The sequence below is a fragment of the Pygocentrus nattereri genome, chromosome 30 (genome assembly GCF_015220715.1).
Source record: "Pygocentrus nattereri isolate fPygNat1 chromosome 30, fPygNat1.pri, whole genome shotgun sequence".
Taxonomy (NCBI): domain Eukaryota; kingdom Metazoa; phylum Chordata; class Actinopteri; order Characiformes; family Serrasalmidae; genus Pygocentrus; species Pygocentrus nattereri.
The window spans coordinates 1,284,243-1,308,537 of NC_051240.1; the positions used below are offsets into that span (position 1 = coordinate 1,284,243).

Here is a 24,295-nt window from a genome sequence, read left to right on the forward strand (position 1 = left end):
TAATAAATCGGCTTGGGAAGTGGAGCAAAGCCAGAAATCTTAAGCTCCCATTAACACCCTCATTGAGCTTCAGACTTTTTTCTTTCTTGCTGTCTGTCAGCAGTTCGGTCTCATTCACCAATGGCTTTGCCTCTTCTCTTGTATTACACACTGACGTCTTTGCGTGTGTGTGTGTTTGCGTAGGCGCCCTCTCCCAACTCCTCTAATGAAACGTCTCCGCTGAGTCCACCAGAGGAGCAGGGGCAGGGTGATGCTCAGCAGGCACAGGAAGAGGAGGAGCCAGCCTTTCCCCACACAGACCTGGCCAAGCTGGATGACATGATCAACCGGTCTGCAATCTTTTTCATCTTTAGTGTTACTCAGAATGACTCTTAATTGTAGTTACATGCTGATGTACTGGTAAAGTGGTGGTTATTCAATCGAGAAGTATTTTAATAGTAGTTTCTTTTTTTTTTTCCTTTGTTCTTTAGTCTCTTGGTGCAGTGTGATTTTTGTACTTACCTTCTTGTATTGCATGTCTTCTCTTCTCAGACCTCGCTGGGTGGTCCCAGTCTTGCCAAAGGGGGAGCTGGAAGTTCTACTTGAAGCTGCTATAGATCTTAGTAAAAAAGGTAAAAAAAGAAAAAAGTACCATTGTTTTGATGGTTTCTTGCAGAATTGTCAAACACAGAGGCGGGTGACTTTGACCTTTGACAAGCAGTGGGCAATATACTGGTTCTTTATATATGCAGGTTGAAATTATTTCTGCATCATAACCTTTGTACGGATTGTTTTAGAACAGAAATGGCACAGAGTGGCATTAGATTTCTTTTATGCTACGTGGTATTGTGCAACATAGCATGAATGTATGTTGTTGTTTTTTTTCTTCTCCGCCCACATGCTCCTAGAGACTTGTCATCCCCAACAATGCATATGCGCCTACACTCATACCACTGCTATTTCAGTGTCACACAGTGTCGCACATCATTTGGGATCATCACCCAAATAATATGTCAGTGATGGTCCTGTAGTGGTCCCTTTCCACTGATGTGTGGGGTAGTTGGGTAGGGGGTTTGGGTTAGTCAGTTATGGCAAGGAGGGTGGGCAGGGTAGAGATTTGGTGTTCGACTTGTTTTGCCTGTTAAAAAGATTAAAATTAATAGAAAAACGGAATGCTTTTAGAAATTTAATTACTAGCATTAAAATTCACATTTTTAATGCCATGAAAGTAACTCCATAGAATACATAAAGGCCTGCTTAGCTGAACAGTCAGGATTGTCATGTTTCAGTGGAGGGCAAAAGTGGAGAAAAGGTGTGATATCGTTTGTTGAGGGAGGGTCATAGGGAAGAAATATTTAAAGAATGGCTGGTCTTATGAGTTTAGAGTCTTGGGGCTGGGTCCTCGCATCAAGTCCAGAAATCCACAGCTTAATATCTGCAACTGGGAGCTTGAATGAGTTGTAATATTTACCAAATTTCAGCTGTGGTTTTTCTTAACAGTAAGGGAACGTCCCACTATAACAACCACTGTTAACATACAGAAGTAGCTATATTCCAGCATCTAAAATAGTTGTAATTGTAAAAGAAATTATACATGTACACTATACCTTTATGTACGGTGATGTGCAGAGAGTTTTATGCTTGTGTCACACTTATGATGGCCTAGAATAAATAAATTTTTAAATTAGGGACGTGCACAAATACTTGAGTACTCGGTTAACCGTTTGTGGTGCCAGTACTCTTAATACTAAAACCGCTGTTCAGTTATTCACTACATTCAGTCATAGGAAGATGCAGTAAATACACAGGCCAGAAGTTCAGTGAAGCACTGGTTTTAGATTTTACCATGACTGCATAATGTGACCGATTTGCTAGCAAGTTGCCAAGCACTTTTGAAGGAAGTGACTGAAAAGGCAGAAATAGCATGGCTGGGGCTCTGGTGTGGCTTCTTTGTTAACCACGCTAACGACTCTCGCTGAAAATACATTTCTCTGACAAATTTCGCTGAGGAGAAAAGACCTTGTGTAGAAGATGGCATGTCCTCATCAGCATCCAACATTGTACTGGTTAGTGTCAGCTCTTTAACTGCTCTGCAGGGGCAGTGTCTGTTACTCATATGGCACAAGGCCTTCTAGTTTCCCTTGGATTTTTCCAAATAATAAAGCGTTTTAAATTTTAATCTTCATTGTTGTCATCTAAATATATAAGCCTACAGCTCTGTACGAATTTTGACTGAAGTCTGTTGTTTCCTTTCTGCTTTTTTCCCCTGCCGTCAACTGAATATCCACTCATTAATGCTAAAGGATCCTCTATCCAAAGTAGTTGAAATGCATGACCCTGATTGTAACACAGTAAAGACGTTGGCTAAATTGACAACTGACTTCACGCCTCTAGCATAGCATGAAAAAAGTAGTTTTGCTACAGTTAATTCCAAGTGTGAGTTGTAGCCTTTTGTCTTGAATGCACAAACATGTTATTGTGTGTGTAAGTGTTGGGACAGATGTTAGTGTGTTGCTAGTGGAGAAGCTGTGAGTAGAGTAATGGTAGAGGTCTTGATGAAGTAACAGTGTCAAGTTTGTTTGTTTGTTTGTTTGTTTTTTTTAATTTACTAATTGCAAACCTGGTAAATAAATTTACATTAATCCAAATGATCATGCTAATGTTTTGAACTACGAGGATATTTACTAGTCCATTTTTCTAAAGGGCTTGATGTGAAGTGTGAGGCGTGTCAAAGGTTTTTCCGAGATGGTCTGACAATCTCGTTCACGAAAATACTGACAGATGAGGCAGTGAGTGGCTGGAAGTTTGAAATTCATGTAAGTACCTTTGTCTGTAGTATGGTTTGAGTGTTCTTTGTGCTGAAAGGATTCAATAACATGTGCTTCTGTTCTTTGCTGGTGTCCTTTCTTTTGCTGGACTGTTGATTCTGCTCCGCAGAGGTGCATCATCAATAACACACACCGCCTGGTGGAGCTCTGTGTGGTCAAACTGTCTCAAGATTGGTTTCCTCTGCTTGAGCTGCTAGCCATGGCAACCAACCCTCACTGCAAGTTTCACATCTACAACGGGACTCGCCCGTCTGAGAGTGTGCCTGCTGGTGCCCAGCTCGCTGATGATGAGCTCTTTGCACGTCCACCAGATCCTCGTTCACCTAAGGTATTGTCGCTTTAACTTGCATGTCTGTTGCACTAACATTGAAAAGTAAAGATTTTATTTAGTTTTTGCCCTGGTTCGGTTTTCATCTGTCATCTTTTTCCTGTCTGTCTCTTTATGCTCAGGGCTGGCTGGTGGACCTCATAAATAAATTTGGCACCCTGAACGGGTTCCAGGTTCTGCATGATCGTTTCATGAGTGGCCAGGCTCTTAATGTACAGATTATTGCAGCACTCATCAAGTAAGATATCTTTAAACACAAAAATGTGGAACAATGACTTATCTTCTCTATTCCCTTAACATATATGCAACAATTTGATGGTTCTTTTTCCCCACAGGCCTTTTGGGCAGTGCTATGAGTTCTTGACGTTGCACACAGTGAAGAAGTTCTTCTTGCCCGTGATTGAGATGGTTCCACAGTTTTTGGAGAACCTCACAGATGAGGAACTTAAGAAGGAGGCCAAGAATGAAGCCAAGAATGATGCCCTTTCAATGATTATCAAGTCCCTGAAGAATCTGGCATCCAGAGTACCAGGCCAAGAAGAAACTGTCAAGAATTTAGAAATCTTTAGGTTAAAAATGATCCTTAGGTGAGTGATCTCCAAATGCTTCCCAAAAGAAATGTTAGGTTTGTTAATACTTTCAAGCCCGTTATGACACATTTCGCAGTGTCCATGTTGACCTAAGCAATACTTGAGCAGCAAACTGTAGGCTAGGAAAACTGTTCAGTAAAAAATGATGAGGAAAATGAACATTTTGGCTTTTAATTGGTGTGAAACGACAAAACATGAACTAAGATAGATCTCATGTTTTATTTCAGGTTGATTTTAATGTAATTTGTTTTGCATTACATTTGCATAATCTAAGTATGTAACCAAGTGTTGTAATTACATAACTTGGCTTTTTTACAGGTTATTGCAAATTTCATCTTTTAATGGAAAAATGAATGCACTAAATGAAGTGAACAAAGTGATCTCCAGCGTTTCTTATTACACCCATCGCCATGGAAACCCAGAGGAAGAAGAGTGGCTCACTGCTGAAAGAATGGCGGTAAGAGCAGTTTATTGACAGCATATGAGACGTGAAAACTGCCGTCTGTCTTTGGATGTACATCAGCAAACCAGAAGAAGTTGGGACAGTATGGAAAATGCGAATTAAAAAATAAAGCAATGATTTCTAAAATATACTTCCACTTTGATTTAATTGCAGACAGTATGAGCACCAGATATTTCATGCTTGGTCTGGTTTAACATCATTTCGTGTGTAAATACACGTCCATTCCTGCCATTCTGGAATGCAACACATTCCGAAAAAAGCTGTGACAGAGTATTTTAGGGCTAGTAATAAGGTTAAGTCTTTTAATAATGATGTGATTTGCTCATTATAATCATGATTTGGTACAAAAGTAGCATCTAAGTCATAGTTCTTTAGGAGCAAAGATGGGCTGAGAACCAGTTTTCCGGAAAACGTATGAGAGAATTGTTTAAAAGCAATGTTTCATAAAGAGACTGGAATGGGTTTAGATATTTCACCCTCTACGGTGCATAACAATGAAATGATTCAAGGAATTTGGGGGAATTTCTTTGCGTAAAGGGCAAGGATGCAAGCCTAAGTGGCAAAGTGGCTCAGGATGACTTTGTCAAGCACTACAATATGTAGTTACATCCACAAATGCCTGTCAGAACTTAACTGGGCCAAAAGGGAGCCTTTTGTTAACTCTGGCCAGAAGTGCCCTCAACTTTTCTGGGCTCAGAGGCAACTGGGATGGACCATCACAAAGTGGAAACGTATTGAGGTCAGACGAATCAGTATTTCACGTCTTTTTGTGGAGTAAATGGCCAGGTCCTCTGGACCAAAGATGAAACTGACCATCCGACTGTTACTTGTAATGAGTCCGAAAGCCATTGTCTGTCATGGTGTGGGGTTGTTTTAGCGACCTTTTGGCAAGGTAACATACCCTACTGTGATGGTGCCATTAATACCAAAAAGTACATGTAGACTTTGGAACAACATATGCTGCCTTGAAGACATCTTTTTCGTGGATGCCCATGCATGTGTCGTCAAGACTATGCAAAACCATGTTCTGCACATATTACAAAGGCATGACTGAGGGTGTGGGTGTTGGGCTGGCCTGTCTACAGTCTAGACCTGACTGGCGCATTTTTAAAATTCATCGCCCGTAAAGTATGTCGTGACTTAGTGTCTAAAGTCTCTTAAGGGTTATGGAAAAACTGGCAACATTACAGTGGTAAATGCTTTACTGTCACTTTTTTAATGTTGCAAAAATCAAAACATTGGTAGGTGTTTTATTTTGAAAAACAAAGTTCATGAGTGAAAATATTAAATAATGTAAAACATTAAATAATGTGGGTTGAAAATGAGTTTCTAAAGTTTTGTTAGTGACCAGCATAGCTGTTAAAGCTACGTTTCTAATTTTTGGATTACAGGTACAAGATGTGGTGTAGACTGAATGAAGCGTGCTTGTACTTTTGGCATTTTCAAGGAAAAATGAATCATGCGTCTGTGATTCTAGGATGTCAGTTGTGATTGCTTTGTGAACTTTTTTTTTTTTTTTTTTTTAATTTAAGGAATGGATACAGCAAAATAACATTCTGTCGATTGTGCTGAGAGACAGTCTGCACCAGCCTCAGTATGTGGAGAAACTAGAGAAGATACTGCGCTTTGTCATTAAAGAAAAAGCCCTGACCTTACAGGACCTGGACAACATCTGGGCTGCTCAGGTACTACTGCTGAATTACACAAAAGGACAATATTTGATAATATGTCAAATGTTTTTTTTTCCTTTTGTTTCCTTTCTTAATTTTTTTTTCTGTGTTCTGTTGTTTTAGGCTGGTAAGCATGAGGCCATTGTAAAGAATGTGCATGATCTGCTGGCAAAGCTGGCCTGGGACTTCTCTCCTGAGCAGCTAGACCATCTCTTTGATTGTTTTAAGGTAAGAAACACTAAAGTTGATACAATGAAATAATTTTTTATTCTATGCTGTAACAATTAGAACCTGGAATGTCTTTTCATTAAAATTTGCATCATTTAATATGAATATAAATAAAAATGGTACCATTTTGTTCAAGATACATGTATGTTTATCATATTTGTCTTGTAATCTTAAATTTCTTTGACCGTGTTTTCTTTTATATGATATGTAGCAATTTTTTTTAATTTGTCAGTTTTATTGTAGTCTTTGCTTGTTAAACAAACAAAGCCTTATGCTGCAGCCTTTCACATGTAACGCCTTCCCTTATGAAACTTGAAAGAGGACTTGAGCTATTTAGATGATGGAGTTACATCAAACTAATAACGAAAAAGACACTCGGGCCACAATAATAGAAAAGGCCATTGAAGCTATAGTAACAGTAGTTTATAGACTGACTTCACGGTACGCTTTGGCCATTTTATTATTTTAGTAAGAAGACATTTACTAGCTGTACATACACTACCAAGAACTGCCGAACCACAAATGTGTTTATCAGCTGGTTTCTGTGTAGTATAACCACATAACTAGCAGTACTGAAATGAGTTATTGGATGCAGAAAGGAGCAGCCTCTTAGTCAGCAACCACACACTTGCACTTTGTGCTGTTGGTGTTGGAAAGACCATGATACTACCATCAGTCACTGAATGATTGACTGTTTGACAGAACGCGATCAAGTCCACTGTAAGCTATCAGGAAGCTCTTTTAATTTTATCGGCAGGCGAGCTGGACGAACGCGAGTAAGAAGCAGAGGGAAAAGCTGCTGGAGTTGATCCGCAGACTTGCAGAGGATGATAAGGATGGAGTGATGGCTCACAAGGTGCTCAACCTGCTATGGAACTTGGCCCACAGTGATGACGTCCCTGTCGACATCATGGATCAGGCTCTGAGCGCGCACATCAAGATTCTGGACTACAGCTGTTCTCAGGTTTCTATAATCGTCTCCTTTCCATAGCATTGCCCAGCTGTTCTCTAGAATCCAGTTCATGACCAAGTATGAACCTTTACGAGAGTTTTATATTAGCAACTTCTTTTGTGTTCATAGAGATCCCCGTGTCGTCATGTGCTATTAGTCACTGACATGTAATTAAAATGTGGTGGTGACTGTGACTGAAGTCCCTCCTCTCACATCTCTGTAGGACCGAGACACGCAGAAGATCCAGTGGATTGACCGTTTCATTGAGGAACTACGAACTAATGATAAATGGGTGATCCCGGCTCTGAAGCAGATCAGAGAGATCTGTAGCCTGTTTGGAGAAGCACCTCAGAACCTCAGGTTTGTTAGCAGCAGTTTGTTTAAATGCATTCTTGGAGTGCTTTGCATGGGTATTTAAGATGAACATTTTAAATATATTTTCCTTTTGACCATAGCACAGCTTTTATGTACTATATTGTAGGAAAAAAGGAGATCTCTCAAAGATCGATGAAAATGGCCAGTCTTTATTGCAATAAAAGCAGAAATGAAGCCCATAAAAAGCACTTTAGATTCAGCAGGGTTCAACTGAACATAGGGGGGGGGGGGGGGGTCGTAGGGAGTCGTAGGGAGAGAGTGAGCATCCTGACAGCCTAGTGGATCAAGCTGTTCCCCAGTCTGCTGGTCCTGAGACTCAGCAGTCTTCTTCCTGATGGCATCAGGCTGAAGAAGCTGTGTAGTGGGTGAGTGCGATCACCTGCCATGCAGAGGGCTTTCCGGGTGAGACGGGAGCTGTATATCTCTCGGATGGAGGGGAGGGAGGTGCCAATGATCTTCTCAGCTGCTCTCATGATGAGCTGGAGTGTCTTGCGGTAGAACACGGTGCAGACGCCATACAATGCAACTGGTTAGGATGCTCTCGATGGTACCTCTGTAGAAGGTGCACATGATGGGGGCTGGGGCTCTGGCTCTTCTCAGTCTTCTTGGTGCTGTTCACCCTCTCCACAGCAGCACCGTTGATGGTCAGAGGAGCATGCTGGGTGCACGTTCTCCACAACGATCTCCTCCGTCTTCTCAATGTTCAGATGAAGATTGTGTCTACACCACAAAGCCAGGTGGCTCACCTCGTAGTAGTTGGTCTCGTTTTTGCTTATGAGACCTACCACTGTCGTGCCAACCGCAAACTTGATGAGGTTGGAGCTGTGCGACAGTGTGCACTCATGGGACGTTGGAGTGAATAGGAGGGGGCTCAGGACACCTCCATGGGGAGCCTCCCATGTTCAGTGTGATGGTGCGGGATGTGTTGTTGCTGACCTGTGCTGCCTGTGGTCTCCCAGTCAGGAAGTCTAGCAGCCAGTTGCACAGTGAAGTGTTCAGCCCCAGCCTGTTCAGTTCGAGATTGAGCTGCTGTGGGATGATGGGTTTTAAATGTTGAGCTGAAATCTGTAAATAAAGTTCCGACATAAGAGTCTTTTTTGTCCAGATGTGCGAGGGCTAAATGGAGGGCGGTGGAGATGGCATCATGAACCGAGCAATTAGGCACATGATGTGCTGCATGACCAGTCATTTGAAGCACTTTGTGAGGATGGTAGTGAGTGCAACTGGACAGTAGTCATTGAAACAGGAGGGTGACACTTTTTTTGTTACAGGGATGATGGTGGTGGCTTTCAGGCATGTGGGGACAACAGCCTGACTCAGCGAGATGTTAAAGATATCTGTAAAGACATCTGTGAGGTCCCAAACACAGTCCCTCAGCACACGAGCGGGTATGTTGTCAGGACTTTTCAGGTCAGCTTTTCGACCGTTGATCCTGCTGAATGATCTCCTCACACTGATTTGGGCACAGCGTCAGCACCTGGTCTCCAGGAGGGGGTGGGATCTTCTGTGCAGGCATGTTGTTGTCTGCCCCAAACCAGGCTAAGAAGTTGTTAAGCTCATTCAGCAGAGAAGTGGAGCTGTCACAGGTCTGCGGTGGAGGCTTGTAGTCTGTGATGGTCTGTATCCCCTGCCATAGGCTCCATGTATCAGTGTTGTCGCTGAAGCGATGGACTACCCTCCTGGAGTACTGCCTCTTTGCCTTTCTGATGCCGTGGGACAGGTTGGTTCTAGCTGTCCTCAGACCCACCTCGTCTCCTGCTGAGAAGGCAGCATTCCTAGCCTTCAGTAGCCTGTAGACCTCCATTGTCCGCTATGGCTTCTGATTGGCCCGAACTGTGATGGTCTTGAGGATAGTTGCATCCTACAATGCAGATGTAGCCAGTGACTGTGTCAGCATACTCCTGGAGATCTTTGGTGGTGTTGTAGTCGCCACTTCTTTAAACACATTCCAGTCTGTGGTGTTAAAACAGTCTTCCAGTGTCTCTGAAGACTCTTCCAGCCACACTCTTACCTGCTTCCGAACTGGTTTGGTGACTTTAACCAGTGGTCTGTATGCTGGCATTAGCAAAACAGTGATGTGGTCAGAGGCACCAAGGTGGGGAAGGGGAATGGCCTTGTAAGCTACTTTCTGGGTGGTGTAAACATGGTCCAGTGTGTTTTTTTTTCCCAATGTTGGATAGACTGTGTTTATATATTTTTTGAAACACACTCTTTGGGTCTGCATGATTGAAATCTCCAGCCAAGATGAAAAAAGCATCAGGGTGGGCTGTCTGCTGTTTGTATGAAATTTAACTGTAGATGCAAACACCATAAGTGTGGACCTCCTATATTATAATTAAAGCCTTTGCAGTCAAGCTAATCTGACCAGGTCTGATTATATCTCATATTTTGAGGTTAAAAACCAAAAGTAATTCCTTATAAAAACTCCATTTGAGAACTTTAACAGTGCTTACATTGAATTTGAATTTGGTAAATGGTCATGGCTTTGCTTTTCAATGCTAGTGAATCCTCTTTATCCTGCTGTTGTCGTGCTCTCTTCACAATGACTGTTTCTATCTGCCCCCTCAGCCAGACGCAGCGGAGTCCTCATGTATTTTACCGTCATGACCTGATCAACCAGCTGCAGCATAACCATGCTCTGGTCACACTGGTTGCAGAGAACCTGTCTGCTTACATGGAGAACATGAGACAGTTCTCTAAAGGTATGTCTCATTACTCAGCACAGATTTGTTTAGGGCCCAAGTTGTACTTTCTTTCAGCTTTTACTAAAAGTTTATTGACTAAGTCTGAATCTCCTGTAAGAAGAGGATTAGATATTTGTATGTGAATGTGTATCTCCATGACAAAACTTTGGTTCTGTAACTCTGCGTTCAACAGAGCACACAGGCTTCGATCCTCAGACGGTTCGAGTGGGCAGCCGCTACAGCCACGTGCAGGAAGTTCAGGAGAGGCTCAACTTCCTGAGGTCAGACATAACCTCGTCCACACCTATACAGCTTGCAAAAACTGTGATTAGGGCCTCGCCACAGACATGTAGGGACTTTGTCATCATAAAGTTATATCACCAGAACCAGCTGTTCATAGAGAATAAGTTTGCCCCCATAAGTTTGCTGGAGCCTTACCCAGACTAGCCATTGTTTATTCAAAATACTCAAACATATTAACAGTAAAATACAGACACTTGTGGTAGACCTTGAAATATTACATGAATACTTAAAATATGCAAAATGTAAATGTCCCCACAAGCTTAGTCTTTTAAACCTACCGTTCTGCTTGACATCTTTTCTTTGCTGAAAGTTGTTTTTATTCTTAGGCTCATTTTCTGGGCTGCTGAGTTGACGTTAAGTCTTCTATAGTGGTTGAAGTGCAGCTTGTGTGCTGGGTGATGTGACTGGTGTGGAATTCTTGTAGGTGTGGTTGAGGTAGGGGAGTCAGAGTGCACATAAAATGCAGTGCGTGCCGGGAACTGTAGTGCAGGACATTGTGAAATAGGCTAATATTAATAGAAAATTAAAATACCTATGCAGGCTAGAGAGAATTGTGTCGACGGCCTGATCTGATTTGGTCGGGCCTTCATTTTCACATATGGGGTGTAGACACACAGCAGAATGCACTGTTTAAATTTAAATTTTAAATATATATATAGATTTTTTTTTTATTATTATTTTCTTGATTTAAAGGAAAACTGTTTTGGTTTTTATTATATTATTTGCTGCCTTTTTGCATATTCTTAATTAAAAATCTTGATAGGAAAAAGATATTGAGATTTTAATTATATTTTGTATTAGAAGGAAAGTTCATTAGAACAGTGATTGATTTATCTTCATTGTTAGTAAATAAAACACTCAATTTAAAAGCTGATGGCTGCTCAAGGTTTAAGGTGATTTAGTGATTGATAATCCAAATAATTGATTATTTATTTCAGTGATTGATAGATTATTCAACTAGTTAAATTAGTCGTTTGTTGCAGCCCTAACCAGAACGTGTAATGAATGTGTCACGGCCTTAATATAATATACTTAATAAAATCTCTGGCATGCTATGCGATCGCTGTTTTTTAATTTATCATAAAATTAAATATGATCAGATTGTAATATGCTAGTGAAGACATGCCTACTCTACATTACTTTTAAAATCTTATTTCAAAAACTCAGCTCCTCACACACCTAATGTCACTCCTCTGCAGAATGACTTGTATTTTTGTTGTGAGGGCATGAACAGTAGATCTTATTACAAGGTTCAGCTTTGAAAAAGCACTCAATCCCAGAAACGTAGCTAATCTGGATGAGACCTGTATGTACATTTATGCACACCGAAGAAGCGTAGCAGAAATGCAAACTGGGAATGAATGTGGTTGAGAAGTGCTGATATTGCAGTAAGTGAAGAAATATTTTACTGCAACCTGGCAGCTGATTTAAAACTGTAGAGAGAGTGGCTTGATGTCTGGGGCCACACAAGACATTATCAGTGCTCTGTGTTCAACAAGCAGCCTCTGCCTTTGCGATATGCTGTACATTTGGCGTGTGTATACGTGTCTTTGCCCTTTTTCCCCTCTTCTAGCCTTTAATTGGCTGTTGAACGATTTGGGTTGTAAAAATCAAACACACTGGATCGAAAGGCTAGAGATTGACTCTCTTCCTCTCTTGCGCTTCTGGATCATCTATGCTGGCCGTCACTTCCAAAGAGCTCCTCATCTATAAAATGGCTTCAGATGGTGAAAATGTACCAAAAGGGGCAAATCGGGGTTGAAATCATTGGGCTAAAAATCCTGTATTGGAGCCCCAGCTTATATCAACAGAGCAATTAGGCTTATTTTATTTTATTTATTTATTTTATTTTTTGGGGGAATCTCAGGATACCCAGGATGATGAACAGGATAAAGTTACCTTGTGTTGTAATAACAGTCTAAAACCTGTACATTACAGATGTACTCATTATAAGGCCCAATCCCATTCCACCCTTTGCCCCTACCACTTGGCCGATAGCCCTCTGTTTATTATAAGTATTTATATAAGTATAAATAAGTATTTTCTTCAATAAAAATTACGATAGCCATTGTATTATCTTTGTTTAATGTCGTTTCAGTGTATTGTGGTCATTTTCTTCATAACAAGCATAAAAAAAAAAAAAAGCTAGGAGCATGCTAATGTCTTGGTAGCTAGCTAGCTAGTTTTCTAAGTCCATCTTAAATAGTCCAGCAGTATTGATGCCTGAAGTGCCCGAATGTAACTACTGCACCATTTAAAGTGGAGCAGGAAAATTCGAACAAGAAGCTGGTGAATAGCTGACTTGAGCTTCATATCACCAAAGAATTAGTGGTGGACGATAATAAATAATTGTCTTATACCCCGTCTTTGAAAGCATATAATGCCCTAAATGTAAATAAAGCCCAGCGGCGAGGTTTCTGGACCTTTCCCTTCTTTGCTACCACTTTCTGAAGGAGACAGGCCAGGTCAGCTACAGAGCACCGCTAGTAGCCTGTTAATGAAGCAGTGTTTTCTTTTAATTTGACCGTTGTCCTGTTTCATAGGGCAAAATTTCAACCACTACCCCGTGTAACTCAGTTACTAGGGGGTTACGGTGACATTACGGTGGAAAGGTTAAAAAGAAGAAATAAGATTGGGCCAAAGTAAAATGTCTTGCTCTGTAATTATGAAGGTAGCAGTTTTTATTGAGTTATACTATATTTCCAAAAGTCCTCACTCATCCATCCAAATCATTGAGTTCAGGTGTTCCAGTCACTTCCATGGCCACAGGTGTATAAAGCCGAGCCCCTAGGCCTGCAGACTGCTTCTACAGACATTAGTGAAAGAATGGGTCGCTCTCAGGAGCTCAGTGAATTCCAGCGTGGTACCGTGATCGGACGCCACCTGTGCAGCAAGTCCAGTCGTGAAATTTCCTCACTATTAAATATTCAACAGTCAACTGTCAGTAGTATTATAATAAAGTGGAAGCGATTGGGAACGACAGCAACTCCACCACGAAGTGGTCGGCCACGTAAAAAACAGAGCGGGGTCAGCGGATGCTGAGGGTCATAGTGCACAGAGGTCACCAACTTTCTGCAGAGTCAATCACTACAGACCTCCAAACTTCATGTGGATGGATGACTCTGGGTTTGGGGGTTGCCAAGACAATGGTACTTGTCTGACTGCATTGTGCCAAGTGTAAAGTTTGGTGGAGGGGGGATCATGGTGTGGGGTTGTGTTTCAGGAGTTGGGCTCGGCCCCTTAGTTCCAGTGAAAGGAACTCTTAAAGCTTCAGCACCAAGAGATTTTGGACAATTTCACGCTCCCAACTTTGTGGGAACAGTTTGGGGACGGCCCCTTCCTGTTCCAACATGACTGCGCACCAGTGCACAAAGCAGGTCCATAAAGACACGGATGGGCCAGTTTGGTGTGGAAGAACTTGACTGGCCTGCACAGAGTCCTGACCTCAACCTGATAGAACCCCTTTAGGATGAATTAGAGTGGAGACTGTGAGCCAGGCCTTCTCGTCCAACATCAGTGTCTGACCTCACAAATGCGGAAAGCCTTTTCAGAAGAGTTGAAGCTGTTATAGCTGCAAAGGGTGGGCCGACATCATATTAAACCCTATGGGTTAAGAATGGGATGTCACTCAAGTTCATATGTGTGAGAAGGCAGACGAGCGAATACTTTTGGTAATATAGTGCACATAGACTTTTTACTCCATCATGAGCTCATGGGTCAATGTTAGTCTCACACATTATAATGAGAGCCTTGAGAGAATGAGAGAAATTTGTAACGCACTTGGTACTTTTGCTGTAACTAATTCTTTGGAAATTCCTTAACCTTTCTCTGTGTAGGTTTCTGCTGAAGGATGGGCAGCTGTGGCTGTGTGCTCCTCAGGCTAAGCAGATCTGGAAGTGCCTGGCAGAGAACGCAGTCTTCCTCTGTGACCGAGAGGCCTGTTTCAAATGGTACTCTAAACTCATGGGTGATGAGCCTGACCTTGATCCGGACATCAACAAGGACTTCTTTGAGAACAATGTGCTACAGCTGGACCCCTCACTGCTGACAGAGAATGGAATGAAGTGCTTTGAACGCTTCTTTAAAGCAGTGAACTGCAGGGAGGGCAAGCTGGTAGCAAAGCGCAGGGCATACATGATGGACGATCTAGAGCTCATAGGCCTCGACTACCTCTGGAGGGTAAGAATTAGGTGTTATTCAGTTAATCGTGCCACATAATGTACATGCAGAAGCTTAATGTTGGAATCGGTGCTGACAGTGTATGGATAAAGGCCAGGAATAAATATTCAGGCCACTCTGATACAAAAAAAACACAGCAAACCTTTTAATGTGCTCTTTGTTGTGATTGCACAGGTTGTGATTCAAGGGAGCGATGACATTGCCACTCGTGCAATAGATTTGCTGAAAGAGATTTACACCAACCTTGGACCAAAACTACAAGTCAATCAGGTAAATCCCTGGCCCTTTTTAAACCTCTGTTTTATTGTATTTTTGAAAAGGAACTGGTGATTTTAAAGATGCCATATGCCACTCACAGGTAGAGATCCATGAAGACTTCATCCAGTCCTGTTTTGACCGTCTGAAGGCCTCATATGACACGCTTTGTGTGTTGGATGGGGACAAGGACAGCATAAACTGTGCTCGCCAAGAGGCAATTCGTATGGTCAGGGTGCTTACTGTGCTTAAAGAATACATTAATGAGTGTGACAGCGACTACCATGAGGAGAGGACCATTCTTCCCATGTCCAGGTAGACTAAGCTTGGATCTTGTTGCGCCAGCTTACTATGATATTTTTGTTGAAAGACCTGTTTGGAAACATGGAGCTGTGTTACTGAAACATCCTAACTGTGAAATCTGTTTAATCAATGACAACTTTGGTTAGGAGAGTAGCTGTTACTGAATGATGTTCCGGCCGGCTAATCAAACCCAGGCCATTCTTGCTGTGAGGCGACAGCACTGACTCAATGTTCAGTACCTGCCAAATAAAGTATTGCAGCAATTGCTGCGAATAAAAGGGAGATGGAGTTGAAAATGTGACTGTTAATTAAGAGAACTAGCACAGCACACATACTGGTGAAAATGGACTACTTGGCTTTTGGAAATAGAAACTAAAACTGATCACGGTTACTTAAAATTCCAGTTCATCACAATTGGAATTTGTTTTTCCATATGTTAACATCGCTATCTGTCTAACCGGCTATGACGAGTGTGTTTACTTCATTCTCACTACGTGTTTGTCTCAGTTGTGCGTAGATTGTTAGCTGCTTAGTAACAGACACTACAATAGATCTGTGCTTGATTGTATGGATTAAGAGTTCCTAACTTAAGATGTTGTAACACAAGGTATTTTTAAGATTTACATCTCTTAGATGACTTTGTAAAACAGATCCAGGTCTGAAAACTACTGCTCAGCTTTTATGAGCGAGTCTCAACACTCAAATGCATCAGAAATCATGCTGAAGGTTTTTAAACACTGACGATGGCGTGTAACCCCTTTTTGCTTGCTGTCATTCAGGGCGTTCCGTGGGAAGCACATCACCCTGGTGGTGCGGTTTCCAAACCAGGGCCGGCAGGTGGATGACCTGGACATCTGGTCTCACACCAATGACACAATTGGCTCTGTGCGTCGCTGCATCCTCAACCGTATCAAAGCCAACAGTACACACACCAAAATCGAGCTTTTCATTGGAGGAGAGATTGTGGACCCAGCAGATGATCGCAAGCTGATTGGGCAGCTCAACCTTAAAGACAAAACTGTGAGCAGCATAGCAAATACTCTGAAATATTAGCGCTGTATTTATGAATGTATCAAACCAAGTTTTCCCTTTTTCTTGTCTCCGTCATGCTGTCGTGCTTTCACTCCCTTCCTACGTGTAGCTGATCACAGCAAAACTGACCCAGGTTAGCTCCAACATGCCCTCTAGTCCTGACAGCTCCTCTGACTCGTCCACGGGGTCACCTGGTAACCATGGCAACCACTACAGCGATGGGCCCAACCCAGAAGTGGAGAGCTGCCTACCTGGCGTGGTGAGCTAACTTATCTTAAACTGTGTTTGTTCAGCACTAAATAAACTGCCTGCAAAGCAGAGTCTCAGGATGCACTGGAGCAGTGTGATGCTACATGTGTTTGGATTACACAATATAAAAATGAAATATGAATTTCAGAATTTCTTTCATATCATATCAATGGATAAAGTTAAACAGCTATTAACCGTTAACTGGTCAGTCTGAAATCAAAAACCTGACAAGTGTTTCTTGTATGGACCATGGCTTGTAGTACTGATAGTTGGGGCGAGGCATAAGCCTGTATGTGAAGTGAATGGAAACTATATTAGACATATCCTATGTAAGAACCTCGTTTTGTTTAAACTCGCGGGCTGACGGCTATGGTGTGTTCGTGGTTATTTGACCACAAACTAAAAAGGTGATGTGACTGGATTACACAGTAATGGGCAGAATAAAGTTCTGTATTCTAAAGTTATATTTATAAGACAAGCAGCCGTCGTTCACAGTTTTTCTTTAGAATTTTCTACATGCGTTCTTTATCATTTTGTACATGCATTCTCTCCTGGACAAAGTAGTTGTTTGTCTTATTGCTTATTTAGCCCTTTTTTTTATCTTTATCTGATGGGACTGGTCAAACAATTTGTTTTTACATCCCTAAGTACAGCAGCAAGTCTGTGTTTCCTCCTCAGATCATGTCGCTGCACCTGCGGTATATCTCATTCCTGTGGCAGGTTGCTGATTTGGGCTGCACTTTAAGCATGCCTCTGTTACGGGATGGGGCCAGGGTCCTTATGAAGCTCATACCTCCAGGTTACTATTCAATACAGTCTATCTAAAACTATCTTTTTAAGTGTGTCCTGATGAACCACATCATTACAGAAACGCAGTCGCTGATATTGAATTTATCTGTCTATAGATAACACTACAGTGGAGAACCTGCGAGCGATTTGTCTGGACCACGCCAAGCTGGGAGAGAACAGCCTTAGCCCCACGCTAGACTCCCGCTTCTTCGGACCCTCCCCATCACAAGTGCTCTACCTCACTGAGGTGTGATGCTAAGAATGATACTGTGTGTGTATAGAAGACGTAGAGACTGCTGTTTAAACCCTGTCTGATGCTTTTTCGTGCCAGGTTGTTTATGCTCTTCTAATGCCAGCCAGTGGTACTCTGGGAGAAGATGCCAGTGACTTCCAGTACAACTTCCTGAAGAGTGGAGGTCTCCCTCTAGTACTCGGCATGCTTACAAGGAACAACTTTCTGCCAAATGCTGACATGGAGACGCGCCGTGGAGCCTATCTGAATGCCCTGAAGATTGCTAAGCTCCTTCTGACTGCTATTGGCTTTGGGCATGTTAAAGCAGTGGCAGAGGCATGCCAACCTGTGGTGGAGGGAACCAACCCTGCATCACCAGTAAGACACATTATTGTGCTTTTTTTCAGAGCCACCATATTACTAAAAATCATTCATAAATTCATAAATTTGTTTGTAATTAGTTTTTTTTACATGTCTTTCAGATAAATCAAGCAACTCATGACCAAGCTTTGGTGCTTCAAAATGCTCTCCAGAACATTCCTAACCCCTCCTCCGAGTGCATGCTGCGTAATGTAGCTATTCGCCTGGCTCAGCAGATCTCCGATGAGGTATTTGAGCTTTCATACTGAAATTCTGCTATCTATAAAATAAGTTTATAAGGGTGTTTTTAAAATGAAATAGTCTGAACAATTTCCCATATTATTGCACAAATCTCAGAATTTCTTCCAGGCTTCAAAGTACATCCCCGACATCTGTGTAATACGGGCAGTACAGAAGATTGTGTGGGCGTCAGGCTGTGGAAGCGTTCAACTGGTCTTCAGCTCCAATGAGGAGATCAGCAAGATCTATGAGAAGGTAAAAGCACCTCAAGGAAAAGGAAGCTCTTATACAGAGTCTTCTCAATCCACTTCACAATTTCTCTTTGCTCTAAACGAGTTTTGTCACAGCAAGAGTGTTTGGTTTGTTTGCTTTATCTCAAAAATTACAGCCATGCAGTCAGACATACTCTTACCAGCAGTGTTTTGCAGACTAATGCAGGTAATGAGCCAGATGCGGAGGATGAGCAGGTGTGCTGTGAGGCTCTGGAGGCCATGACTCTGTGCTTCGCTCTCATGCCCACTGCCTTGGATACACTCAGCAAGGAAAAGGCTTGGCAGACTTTCATCATCGACCTGCTTCTGCACTGCCAGAGCAAGTCAGTACTGCACATGCATACAGACTTTAGATCATATGTTTTGTGTTACTTTGCAAGAAGTGTATTAAACATAGCTTATTTGTGCTCTGTAATAATTGTTTTTCTACATTCACCCCCCCCCCAGTTTTATGTACCAAAGAAAGTAAATTATTCATTTTTACATAACCTTCTTGTCAACTTCTCTTTATCCCTTAGAATTAGACAGCTTGTTTTTTCATTACTGTGTTTATAAAACATATATATGTAAATGATTGCTATTCCGATTGGCTAGCCTGTACTGACCCTCGAATAGCAGTCCTTACACCTCAGCATGAATGGCTGTACATTCACTGAAACATTCACAGTGTATTAAATTGTTTTTTTTTTTTGTTTTGTTACATGTCCTGGGAGAAATTAATCCTTGGCGAATACATGAAAAATCAGACCTTTGCGTGTATAGTCAGTTATTTGTGAGCTAATCTAATTGTGTGACATGGGAAACATCAAACAGCATTTACCAGCTGTCCAAGTCTTCTGCTCAGCGTAGCTATGATGCAAGTTAAATTGTGGAGTTTGTGGTAATTTTAGTCTTTCAGTTAATTTTGTAGAGATCAAGGCGATATGTTTGTAAACAATGCGCCTCACAATGTATGAAATACCCAGAAGTTTTTCAGTTTGGTGCTGTAATATATTGAAATCCAGCAACAGGTGCATTCCATTGGAATCCTCCCAAAGGCATCTCAGTAATCAGGAGCTTAGGCACCCCTCTTGCCCTCACTATCTTTAGCCTACTTGATATTACTAATTAAAAATTACGTATGCTTAAATACCAGTGAACCATTTCGTTTCCTGTTTTGAAATTTGATTCCAACCGTACAAGCTGTACTGCTGTTGAAGATTTCCTCGTGCTCAAAAAAAGTGCAGAAAAAGTGTGCTTATGTGCTAATAGTGCAACCTAATGGGAATCTGGGTTATTCAAAATTAATTATCTATATATTAGCAGCATTTACGTACTTCGTCAAACTTTTGTTTTATTTTGTATAAGAATTCTCTTTAACAGTAACAGAAAATTAAACATTACATATATCCTTGTACTTCTCTTTCCCAACACTGCAATAATCTCTTGAAGCATTGCTGTCAGTATTTAATAATAAATAATAGTCCATATCTGATTACATTGCACTGTACCAGGCCTGTGCACTACTGCCTAATGATTCTTGAGTGGGACTTATTTTTCTGTCACGCACTGTTTTTCCAGATTGGTCCGTCAGATGGCTCAGGAACAGTTTTTCCTCATGGCCACCAGGTGCTGCATGGGACACAGACCTCTTCTCTTTTTCATTACCCTGCTCTTTACTGTTCTGGGAGTGAGTATCAACATTTAATTAGGAAAATTATTGTAATACAGCGTTGTTAATCTAGTATTGTTAGATTAATTATAGCAGGAGAACTAATGTGATTGCTGCTGGGTTTTTTTTTTTATCAGCAGAAACTTTTGAAAGTGTTAACAGTGTGTTGTCACTAAGTGTATGTTTCTTACACCACCTGGTACATTTAATATCTTTTTCCAGAGCACTGCAAAGGAAAGAGCAAAGCATGCAGGTGATTACTTCACCCTTTTGAGGCACTTACTCAACTATGCATACAACAGCAACATCAACCTGCCCAACGCCGAGGTCCTGCTCAACAATGAGATTGACTGGCTGAAAAGAATCAGGGTGCGTTCACCCAGTCCACTTATATAATCGAATAGTGAGCACTGACTCTCAAAAAAATGTAGGTTTCAATATTGTTATTGTTTAATATGGATTATGTCCACTAGGATGAGGTGAAAAGAACAGGGGAGACTGGGGTGGAAGAGACTATTCTAGAAGGTCACCTAGGGGTCACCAAGGAACTGTTGGCGTTCCAGTCCCCTGAGAAAAAATTCTGCATTGGCTGTGAGAAGGGTGGAGCAAACCTCATCAAGGTGAGCGGCATATCCTGTTGGCACTCAAAATGTATATTCCAGCTGGATATTTGTTATAAAACAGACAGTAAAATGTCTTGTAGTAATTCCCATTCCCATTTCTCTGTAGGAGCTGATAGATGATTTCATCTTCCCAGCATCTAATGTTTACCTGCAATATGTGAAGACTGGAGAGTTCCCTGCCGAACAGGCGATCCCAGTGTGCAGTAGTCCTGCTACAATCAATGCTGGCTTTGAGCTGCTTGTGGCCCTTGCCGTGGGATGTGTACGCAATCTGAAGCAGATTGTGGACACTCTCACAGAAATGTACTACCAAGGCATGTATCTGAGGCTACTGACTAACTGACGTTTTACTTTTATTACCAGTTTGATGATTATTTTTTAATGAAAGGATCAGTGTCAAACGGCAACTTATAGGAGAAGCAGAAATGGTGGAAAACTCTGAATTGGTGTGTAGTTCACTCAGATTTTTAAAGATTGACGATTTGGCAAAGTGTAAAGTGTTGAAATTTCAGATTCTGAGTTGATTAATCACAAAGTGAAAGAATGCTGTGGGGGCTCCCTAATTGCCCCTATCATCAGGAGACTGCCATCCGTTGCCAGGAGTCCAAGAGAGCACAATTGGCCTCGCTCTCTTTGGGTGGGTAGGATGCCCCCCCCTCCCCTTTATCCCCCGTCACTCAACACGATGTGAGTCAGCGCAGGCGTGGTGGCGCTTTACAGGTCTCTGAGGAAGCCTGTGTTAGCCCTCACTCGCCTAGCGTTGATAGCATCGTGTGATTGGGGGAGTCCTAACTAGCGGGTGGAATTGTAGACGACTAAATTGGGAATAAAATAAAAAAAATAAAAATAAAAGTGATAACCACAGATACTACAGACACGTTTATGGACATTTTACCATGTATTTGTGGTTGCCAGAGTTTGTAGGATTTTATATAAATGATCGGTTAAAAAACATCTGATCTCTCTCCCTCAGGCTGTGAGGCTCTTACAGAGTGGGAGTACCTCCCACCTGTCGGGCCACGACCTACTAAAGGATTTGTAGGCTTGAAGAACGCAGGAGCCACGTGCTACATGAACTCCGTGATCCAGCAGTTGTATATGATCCCCCCAATCCGAAATGGCATTCTGGCCATTGAGGGCACTGGCAGTGATGTGGATGATGATATGTCTGGAGACGAAAAGCAGGATAGCGAGGTAAAAGTTGCACATGCAAATAATGTTAAATTGCATTTTCATTCAGTGAGTTAGAACTTAGTGGCCATTTAAGACACCACCGAGACCAAAGAAATCCACTTGTATTTGGCCATCACAGCATTTGGCGAAGCAGCATCTCTGCATACATTTATCTTTTCGCCCCTTCCAAATTAAAACTTCGAGCTTCCAAACCTCTTTTCCAAACGTAACCTATTATTGTGCTGCAGAGTAATGTGGACCCCAGGGATGAAGTGTTCAGTTATCACCACCAGTTTGATGACAAGCCCTCTCTCAATAAGGCTGAGGACCGCAAGGAGTACAATATTGGAGTGCTGCGCCACCTGCAGGTCATTTTCGGCCATCTCGCTGCATCCCAACTGCAGTATTATGTACCTAGAGGCTTCTGGAAACAGTTCAGGTAACGACTCCAGTGTGGCCTTTTTTTTTTGTACTTGGGGAAAGTAGTTCTCTATTCCTGAAGTTGTCCTACATTACAGCTATATACTTTTATAATACAATTGAGTCAGAGAAAGTTAATTATAACAATTTACTTCTTATACTTCTTATAACAATTTACAGGTTATGGGGGGAACCAGTCAATTTGAGGGAACAGCACGATGCCCTTGAGTTTTTTAACTCTCTTGTGGACAGCCTGGATGAGGCACTGAAGGCTCTTGGCCATCCCAGCATGCTCAGCAGAGTCCTGGGTGGCTCGTTTGCAGACCAGAAGATCTGCCAGGGCTGTCCTCACAGGTAAGGGATGCTTGCCAATTTGCTGTCTATTTAGTTCTGAAATTTGGGGGATGAAATTGAGTGTATGATCATGTTTTGTTAGGTATGAGTGTGAAGAGTCCTTCACCACATTGAATGTAGACATCAGGAACCATCAGAACCTCCTAGACTCCATGGAACAGTATGTCAAAGGGGACTTGCTGGAAGGAGCCAATGCTTACCACTGTGAAAAATGCAACAAGAAGGTAATGAAAGACTGGACTTAATGGACTTGCAAATGAAGTTTAATTGTTCACAATGTAAAGGAGACAAACTTTGTTGTTTTGTGTCTAGGTTGATACAGTGAAACGCCTCTTGATTAAGAAGCTTCCCCCAGTACTGGCCATCCAGCTCAAACGTTTTGACTACGACTGGGAACGTGAGTGTGCCATAAAGTTCAATGACTACTTCGAGTTCCCGCGTGAACTGGACATGGAGCCGTACACGGTGGCGGGTGTCGCTAAGCTGGAGGGCGACGAGCTGTCTCCAGAGAGTCAGGTCATCCATCAGAGCCCACCTTTGGAGTCAGAGTCAAGCGGAAGCTCCCGCTATCGGCTGGTGGGTGTGTTGGTGCACTCGGGCCAAGCAAGCGGTGGACACTACTACTCGTACATTGTCCAACGGCATGGCAATGGAAGTGATGGCCAGCGGGATCGCTGGTACAAGTTTGATGATGGCGACGTCACGGAGTGCAAAATGGATGATGACGAGGAGATGAAGAACCAGTGCTTTGGTGGAGAGTACATGGGCGAGGTGTTTGACCACATGATGAAGCGCATGTCGTACCGCCGGCAGAAGCGCTGGTGGAATGCTTACATACTTTTCTATGAGCGCATGGACACAGCAGGGGGCGACAGCGAGCTGTTAAAGTATATAGCTGAGCTAACGCTTACACCGAAGCCTCACCAGCTCAAAATGCCTTCAGCTATCGAGTGCAGCGTGCGCAAGCAGAACGTGCAGTTCATGCACAGCCGCATGCAGTACAGCCTAGAGTACTTCCAGTTCATCAAAAAATTACTGACCTGCAATAGCGTGTACCTGAACCCTCCTCCAGGTAGGAACGTGAAAGATTTCGTCACTTGTCTAGTAGTGATCTGTCTTCAGATTTACAATCTTAGCGTGAAGACACAAACCACTTAAGGATATGACAGTGTGTGATGTGCATGTGTTATTTGTCTGTATTGGATTGTGTGTGTGGTTTGCTGTGCATAATGGACAGTTTCACTATTTAAGGTCAAGATCACCTACTACCTGAAGCTGAAGAAATCTCCGTGATTAGTATTCAGCTTGCTGCTAGATTCCTGTTCAGCACAGGATTCCACACAAAGAAAGTAGTCCGAGGACCTGCTAGTGACTGGTGAGTATGCGTGTGCGTTAAAGTGAGTGGAGCAGCAGCTATTTCTGCTTATTTTTGCTCAAAGCGTTCTATACTCAGCTCTAATCTCAGCTCCATCTGATTCATTTCTGTGATATTTATTTTATATCTTAAACGTACTGACAACATACTACCCATTTTATGACTGTTACTAAATGAAACACTAGTGCAACACAGGACTTTTTCAGTAAGTATGGGCTTGAAACAAGTGTGTGTGTGTGTGTGTGTGTGTGTGTGTGTGTAATATCCTTAGAACTGTACATCTGCTGAACAGTACTAGAGCCCAAACTATGTATTAATGGCCATCGTGTGCAAGCTGTAGCATTCACACTGCTGCCGGGATGGAGCAGTATTGAAGAGATTTTGGAGT

The 24,295-nt window shown here is 42.2% G+C and overlaps 1 protein-coding gene across 5 annotated transcripts in view; it reads left to right on the top strand.

Annotated features, from left to right (window-relative positions):
* Positions 1-24,295, top strand: part of LOC108412426 (probable ubiquitin carboxyl-terminal hydrolase FAF-X) — a 42,740-nt gene that overhangs the window by 8,904 nt on the left and 9,541 nt on the right. For 3 of the 5 annotated variants that reach the window (XM_017684430.2, XM_017684433.2, XM_017684431.2), the window contains exons 3-37: positions 184-329; positions 532-611; positions 2,683-2,795; positions 2,917-3,135; positions 3,258-3,373; positions 3,471-3,722; positions 4,044-4,182; positions 5,721-5,873; positions 5,982-6,086; positions 6,844-7,050; positions 7,262-7,398; positions 8,685-8,801; positions 9,982-10,115; positions 10,291-10,378; positions 14,237-14,579; positions 14,754-14,849; positions 14,938-15,149; positions 15,917-16,157; positions 16,279-16,428; positions 17,097-17,217; positions 17,324-17,454; positions 17,539-17,817; positions 17,922-18,047; positions 18,157-18,294; positions 18,468-18,634; positions 19,872-19,980; positions 20,185-20,331; positions 20,436-20,582; positions 20,692-20,899; positions 21,559-21,779; positions 22,007-22,197; positions 22,359-22,532; positions 22,615-22,756; positions 22,845-23,604; positions 23,784-23,907. In XM_017684430.2, coding sequence (XP_017539919.1) covers positions 184-329; positions 532-611; positions 2,683-2,795; positions 2,917-3,135; positions 3,258-3,373; positions 3,471-3,722; positions 4,044-4,182; positions 5,721-5,873; positions 5,982-6,086; positions 6,844-7,050; positions 7,262-7,398; positions 8,685-8,801; positions 9,982-10,115; positions 10,291-10,378; positions 14,237-14,579; positions 14,754-14,849; positions 14,938-15,149; positions 15,917-16,157; positions 16,279-16,428; positions 17,097-17,217; positions 17,324-17,454; positions 17,539-17,817; positions 17,922-18,047; positions 18,157-18,294; positions 18,468-18,634; positions 19,872-19,980; positions 20,185-20,331; positions 20,436-20,582; positions 20,692-20,899; positions 21,559-21,779; positions 22,007-22,197; positions 22,359-22,532; positions 22,615-22,756; positions 22,845-23,604; positions 23,784-23,907 — 6,233 coding nt within the window. The remainder of the gene's footprint in view (positions 1-183; positions 330-531; positions 612-2,682; positions 2,796-2,916; positions 3,136-3,257; positions 3,374-3,470; positions 3,723-4,043; positions 4,183-5,720; positions 5,874-5,981; positions 6,087-6,843; positions 7,051-7,261; positions 7,399-8,684; positions 8,802-9,981; positions 10,116-10,290; positions 10,379-14,236; positions 14,580-14,753; positions 14,850-14,937; positions 15,150-15,916; positions 16,158-16,278; positions 16,429-17,096; positions 17,218-17,323; positions 17,455-17,538; positions 17,818-17,921; positions 18,048-18,156; positions 18,295-18,467; positions 18,635-19,871; positions 19,981-20,184; positions 20,332-20,435; positions 20,583-20,691; positions 20,900-21,558; positions 21,780-22,006; positions 22,198-22,358; positions 22,533-22,614; positions 22,757-22,844; positions 23,605-23,783; positions 23,908-24,295) is intronic. The other 2 variants (XM_017684434.2, XM_017684435.2) reach the window with 2 other exon arrangements.